General features: G+C 30.7%; 1 protein-coding gene across 1 annotated transcript; it reads left to right on the top strand.

Annotated features, from left to right (window-relative positions):
- Positions 1-3619: 3619 nt before the first annotated feature.
- On the top strand, positions 3620-5970 carry LOC100797919 (MATH domain and coiled-coil domain-containing protein At3g58270). Its single transcript, XM_003517977.4, has 4 exons — positions 3620-3962; positions 4085-4230; positions 4520-4674; positions 4953-5970. The coding sequence occupies exons 2-4, from the start codon at positions 4109-4111 to the stop codon at positions 5756-5758; spliced, it is 1083 nt and encodes a 360-aa protein (XP_003518025.1). The 5' UTR covers positions 3620-3962; positions 4085-4108; the 3' UTR covers positions 5759-5970.
- The last annotated feature ends 1300 nt before the right edge of the window (positions 5971-7270 follow it).

Raw genomic sequence — 7270 nt, 5'->3', positions numbered from 1 at the left:
AAAATATGCCTCCCGTTAGTGGTACCTTAAGTTTCCTGGGATAATTTCTTCATTTGATTTTGATGAAAACCCCATGGATCAATGCATATACCACAAGGTCAGTGGGAGTAAAATATGTTTTCTTGTTTTATATATAGATGATATTTTACTTGCAGCCAATGATCGGGGTTTGCTACATGAGGTGAAACAATTTTTCTCTAAGAATTTTGACATAAAGGATATGGGTGATGCATCTTATGTCATCGGCATTAAGATTCATAGAGATAGATCTTGAGGTATTTTAGGTCTATCACAGGAAACCTATATTAATAAAATTTTAGAGAGATTTCAAATGAAAGATTGTTCACCAAGTGTTGCTCCCATTGTGAAGGGTGATAGGTTTAATTTGAACCAATGTCCAAAGAAGGACTTTGAGAGGGAACAGATGAAAAACATTCATTATGCTTCAATTGTTGGAAGCCTTATGTATGCTCAAGTGTGCACAAGGCCTGACATTGCTTTTTAGTTGGAATGTTAGGAAGATATCAAAGTAATCTAGGTATTGACCACTGGAGAGCTGCTAAGAAAGTGATGAGGTACCTTTGGGGGACCAAAAATTACATGCTTATGTATAGACAGATAGAAAATCTAGATGTGATTGGTTATTCAGACTTAGACTTTGTTGGTTGTGTTGATTCTCACAAATCAACATCTGGGTACATTTTCATGATGGCTGGTGGAGCTATTTCATGGAGGAGTGTTAAACATACTTTGACTGCTACTTCTACCATGGAAGCTGAGTTTGTCTCTTGTTTTGAGGCTATATCACATGGTGTATGACTTAAGAGTTTCATTTTTGGGCTGAAGATAGTTGATACTATTTCAAGGCCTTTGACAATTTTCTGTGATAACTCAACTGCTGTCTTTATGGCTAAGAATAACAAAAGTGGAAGTCGAAGTAAGCACATCGACATTAAGTACTTAGCCATTAGAGAAAAAGTAAAAGACAAGAAAGTGGTCATTGAGCATATAAGCACTGAGTTGATAATCACTGATCCTTTAACTAAGGGCATGCCACCATTTAAATTCAAGGATCATGTAGAAAGAATGGGACTTGGTTCCACTTTATGATTGTATACATACAGTTTAAAATTGAAACTTTTAGATTGTGATATTTTCTCATATTCAGGTGCACATTGATTTATTTGAGAAAAATTATGTTTAGGACCAAGAATAAATATTGAGTTTATTCATTAAGTTTTATTACCACTTTGAGTATACTGCTTGGAAAATTGAGCATATTTTAATACAATTTTGGAATTGAGAAGCCAAATATTGAATGACAACTAATGGGTGATAATAACTACTAAATGCATTTTTGATTATAGAATGCCTAGCACATATATTTGATATCTGAGCTCACCTCTTCTAATTTCGTTTGACACACCATCAATAAAGAGAGTAAGAGCTTGGAAGTACCAAAACAAGACAGCTCTTTCATGGATGACAATAACTGAAAATACATTTAATTTTTTTTGTATTTTATATTTTGTTAATGACCTGTGTTTAGTTTTATAGTTTATAACATCACAGGTTAAAAATGTTAGTCTAATACAAGCATAAAAAATACAATATCCAAAATAAACTAAGAACAATCAAAATCAACAAAAACACAAAGCAAATTCTATCATCTAAATTCCAGAATAAGATCAATATCAAAATTTAACTAAAAAGACCAAAATAAATTCAACAAAGAACATAAAGATTAATTCCAGCCTCAGTGATAAAAGAAAAATTACATAAAACAACAAACTAATAAAAAATTAGAGGGTTATTTGAATGTACGACGACAATAATGTAGTGCATGGTGGATGGGTGGTGGGTGACATGACGGTAAAAAGAGGCAACATGACAGAGGAGGATGTCCGACGCCCTGAGGTGACACGTGGAGGGGGCATTGTGGCAGTGGTGGGATATTGTAGAGGTAGAAGAAGGTGGCGAAAGCCGCTAAACTGGTGAAAATGGTTTAATTTACTTTTGTACAAGAAAAAAAACGCTAACCCAACTCTTGTATGTGCCAATATAAAAGAAGGAATTAATTTATATGAAATAAAACGGTCACATCACGGGATTACGAAATCGGATTACAGGTGAAATAGAATCTTTCCTGTAAAATATTCAAAGGAGCCCGGATCATTAATATGATAGATATAGAAAAAGGATTGATGGGCTAAAGCCGTCCTTACCACCAAAAAATGAAAAGGATTGATGTAATAAACTTTATTATAGAGGAATTCTAAATTAAGATGCAAGCTTGTAAAGGTGTTCTGTTGCCGACATATGTTTTGACCTCGTTTTAAAATTTCATAATGCTTAGGCGACACACAAACTTATTTAATCTTATTCGTTAGATTAGATCATATTAGTTAGCTTTTTGAAAGCAATTCAGCTGGTATTTTATAACATCGAATGAGTGGATCAATTTGTGGGATTGTTTCATCTTCGAGCACGGCGGAACCAGAAAAAATTATCAAGGGAGCAAAAATTTAAAGAATATAACATATACTAATTTTTACTATTAATGGTTGTCTAAAATTTAGTTTAATAATAAATAATATATTAAATATCTTATAAAAGTAAAAATATCAATAAATCAAAATTATTTACTTCTTTTTTCTTAAAAGTTCATTTATCAAGTTTATAAGTTTGTGGTAAATTTTTTAAATTTTATAATATAAGAGGAAGCTAAAATATATAAAAAATATTGACTTCTTTATTCTTAAAGAACGAAGATTTTTTTTTTTAAATTGTCCTACCTTAACTACATTATAAAAATTAAATTATCTACTAATTTTAACTATTATAAATCCTTATATAACAATAAATAAAACTATAAAAAGCAAAACTAAATTCCAATACAAGAAAAATAATATAATAAGTATTTAAAAGAAGACTCATTACAAACACCATCTAGAAAAAGAAATACAATATTTAATAGCATTACTAAGTCATCTTCCTACTTATGCTAAATATTTTTAATAGATAGAACTTATTATATATTTCATATATTTTTGAGTTTTGATTAGACATAATATAAAATAAACTATTAGAGTATATTAATATTATTGATTTTTTTAAACACAAAGGGAGTGCACTAAGGGGGAGGGGGCGGCAAACATGAACAATCATGGAGACATGAGTAAGGGGGAGGGGGACGACATCTTGGAAATTTACGGAACATATATTATATTAATGCATTAATTCGTATGTTAAGAACATCTTGTAAGTCAGGGGGTTACCGTCCCTATTTGAGATAACCTAGTTCTTTCCTGTTTTCGTATTCAAATTTTAAATATACAACTGTGTAAATAAATATCTAAATTAAATTTTTTTCGCTTATAATAGTCTACTTAAACATAATATATTGTCTCTCACATAGAATAAGAATACCTATTAATGTAAAAAACCGTTTAATGATTTTATTTTATTTTATTCAAAAATAGCGCTAATTAAAAGCCTCGGTATTTATTAACAATATATTATCTTCTCTCTTCTATGGTTCATTCTGACAAATAAAGTATAAAATTATGTAACTATTTTAAAAGGAGAAAAATAAGCCTTGGAGGACTATTGTTGTAAGTAACCTCTACTAATTAATCAACCTCCAAATTAAATCTGCCCATGTTCTTTCCTTGAAATTTCATTTGTACCTTAAAGATATTGCCTCCTCCAGTCCAGTTTCCTATAACTGTTGCCAGTTTGAAATTTCTTTACATTATTAAAATACTTCCTTACACCAAACGAACCTAGTTGACTTGACTATAGTGCCATTATTCATTTATTTCTCTGGCATTCACTATTATTTTTCTTTCTCTCTCTCCTGCTATCTTTTTTCTCTCCATGTACTAAATAGAATTCATGATTGTGAGCCTTTAGTTTCTCTCTTCTACGCGCCGGGGCCAACGAAGCATTAGAGGATCTTTGTACGTATATATCAACTTCTGGGACTTTAATTAATTTCCAATATTACATATGTTCTTGTTATTTTGTTTTCTATCTTATAAGATAAATAATTTCTTTCATTTTTTTTGGTTTCTAATCACAGCTAGCGCCAGATGTACATACCGGAATGGTGAATGAATTGACAACAGGTGTTGATTTTGAGAAATTCTCATGGAAAATTGAGGATTTCTCAAAAAAAAATCTCATGAAATTGCGCTCCAAGCCTTTCAAAATCCGGGGTTGTACATGGTACGTCAAAGTGATTCAGATTTTTGTTTATTTTCAGATTCCCAGATTACATATGCTTAACAAAAGTGGAAATAAGGCTTCAATAATTGCCAATAGTTAAAAAGTTTAGATTATATAGTGACTTCCTTACCTTTTTGCAGAAAAAGAAAAATTGAACCTTATATTTTACTTTTTTTCTCATGTGCTATGATAAGAGAAATTAAATATACATGACGAGGAGAGATCAATGAGCTTAATTTGGAGAATTTTTATGAATTAATCGTGGGGTCTTCATGATCATATATCACAGGAGGCTCCTTGTGTATCCACTGAGGAGGGATGTGAATCACTTTTCAGTGTATTTGATGGTTGCTGATTCTTTACCGCCGTACGGATGGAGCAGAAACACTTTTTTCAAGTTAGCTCTAATAAATCAGGTGGATAGGAATAAGTCTATAGCTAAAGGTATATTATATATACCTCCAATTCTTAATTTTTCTCTTTTAAGTTCATAGCTAGAACCTGTTAGAATGCGAGGTTAGAAGAGTTTTGAGACTTTCTTTCCTGAAAAAAATTTTATATTTTTAGAAAAGAAACTCTCAAAAGTTCTTCTAGCTTGTATCTAAACCTTTCAATAGTTAAGTTTGTGTGTTCTATTTTGAGATTTTGTTGCCTTCTAATTATAGTTGTATCTGTGTTAAATTTAAATCTGATTCTTGATCATGTATATTTGTGATTTCCAGAGACACAACAAAAGTTCAATGGAGGATATCGTTGCTGGGGTTCATTTTTCTTGAATCTTACTGATTTCAATAACCCAAAACAAGGGTATCTTGTGAGGAACACATGCATAATCGAAGCACACATATGTGTCTCCGATTTAGCACCTAAGATTCAAGTCCACCCAAATAGTTCTCCCATCCATGACTCTTGTGATCAAGCAACAGAAGAATCATCCTCAGATGATAGGGACACCATTAGTCCAAGAACCTCAGGATCTAGTACTGCAGCAGAAGGTGAAATTCAAGGCTCAAACAATTTGACACTAAGAGAACTCATAGATTTTGAGAGTTTAGGAGCAGAAGAACAAGCATTCATTCCACTCTTGGAAGAGGTTTGCATATGGCACCCTAATCTGATAAAGTGCCAAAGGGAAAGGACTAGAAGGTTTAGACAATGGGCCTTTACTTCTTTGGGCCATGTTTTGCATTTTCTCAAGACCAAAAGGGTTAAAGACATCAATGAAGAGGACATAAAGTACCTTCATGGCTTGTGGAAGGAACTTGTGAAGTCCTCAGGGTTTGACCTGGCTTGGCTGGAGCCATATGTTCAATTAGCATTGGGTTCGAGGGCATATATGGAAAGAGCAAACCAATTGAAGAAGCTGAAGGACAAGGTGGTTGCTTTGGAGATTAAGATGAAGCGGCTCAGGGGGGAACTTGCTGCTGCTGAAGGAGAGTTTGAAGTGGCAAGGAGAGGCTTGTCTGAAGTAAGAAGAGGCTTCAATGAGATGGATTTAAATGCTGCAATTGGTTATGCTATGTTTTGATCATCCAATTATTTTGATGTATGGTCCTCAACTAGTTTTGGTGAAAGGTCATGCACATAGTTTTCATTTAATTCTGTACAAATTATGCTGAAACAGTAGTTAATTTTTTTTTGTTAAGATAGAATTTAATGTAGATGTACATTAATTTGTTCTAATTGATTATATAAGGTTTGTTAACTTTTGTTAAATTTTAAAGATAAATTTCTGGTCAATTATTTTGGCTTATGCTTATTATTATTGATTGTATTCTGTATGTTATAAATATTATGTGAATAATAGTGAATTTAATTGTGAGATACTGATGTAAATATTTTTATTAAATTAATTAATTAATATTTATCTTCTATATGATTTTTAAAGTGATTATTATATAAAAAAAATTAATTATAAAACATTTTATCATTTGATGAGAGTGTACAAGCTATTTATATTAGCAATATGTTTCAGTTAAATTAATAGTAAACATGTGATGATGACTTTTTAATTTCCTTTTATATGATAATTCAAATATATACATAGGTTATTTATGAAATATTGTATACAATATTGTAATATAAAACAATAAAGAGAAATATATAATATTAAGATGATTAATGAGATAAGACTTGGTCTAGACTCTAGACACATGTTTGAGCAGTGATTTTGTAGTTGTTCATATTACTGTTTGACTAACCTTTAACACGACACGTGAAATATTCGGGTCCCAATATTGCGGATTTACATTTTGCTTAGGAAAAACGAGTCTATTTGTCTTCAAAAATGTTATTGAATGCTGCAGCCAACTGGTCAGTAGTTAAAATATAAGACACTTGGAGAAGATGTTTATATATATATATATATATATATATATATATATATATATATATATATATACATTTTTGTACTGGATATGGTTGCAATATTCACTTTTCTTATTAATTAAGCACCAATGCTAAATAAGATTTTGTTCTTGGAGCTTGTGCTCGCTTATTAAGCACTTTTCAAACAGAAGGTGCTTAAATATAAAGAACCGGTTGTTATCTTTTTTTTTTTCTTCTGAATTGTATTATAATACTAGTAACCTGATGAACATTACTGAGATAAAATGTAAGAATGCATGGGAATACTTGTGAGACCGATTTAGTAAATATATATCTTAAAATTATTGGGTTGAACAGTAGAGTTGCTCAAGTATTGTAAAAAGTAAAAACTAGTGATGTGTAATATTAATGGTAGAACCTCTTTAATTAAGATGTGTAAAAAGTAAATAAATAAATAAAAAAAAACAAAAAGAAGAAAGAGAGAGATGCTAAAACGGAGACGATCTAAATAATATAAGTTTCTCAAGATTAATCCTTAAAAAATAAATATGTAGCAATTTAGTCTTTAAAAAAATTATATTAGCAACTTAATCTGGTTCATAAAAATATTAACTAAAATTATTGGAGAACTAAAATATTTCATATATATAATTACAAGAGACTATTTAATGACATTTTGGAGACTACATTTGGTAGAATATATGAGGTTTAC

Source organism: Glycine max, chromosome 2, assembly GCF_000004515.6.
Source record: "Glycine max cultivar Williams 82 chromosome 2, Glycine_max_v4.0, whole genome shotgun sequence".
NCBI classification, from domain to species: Eukaryota; Viridiplantae; Streptophyta; class Magnoliopsida; order Fabales; family Fabaceae; genus Glycine; species Glycine max.
Note: the sequence above shows the minus strand (reverse complement) of the source record. Positions and strands in the feature narration are given on the sequence as shown.

Bases quoted from the DNA above. Each gene is read 5' to 3' on its own strand.
- LOC100797919 (XM_003517977.4), top strand. From the start codon at position 4,109: ATGGTGAATGAATTGACAACAGGTGTTGATTTTGAGAAATTCTCATGG. The intron at 4,231-4,519 runs GTACGTCAAAGT...CATATATCACAG, and splicing joins AAAATCCGGGGTTGTACATG to GAGGCTCCTTGTGTATCCAC. The intron at 4,675-4,952 runs GTATATTATATA...TGTGATTTCCAG, and splicing joins GAATAAGTCTATAGCTAAAG to AGACACAACAAAAGTTCAAT.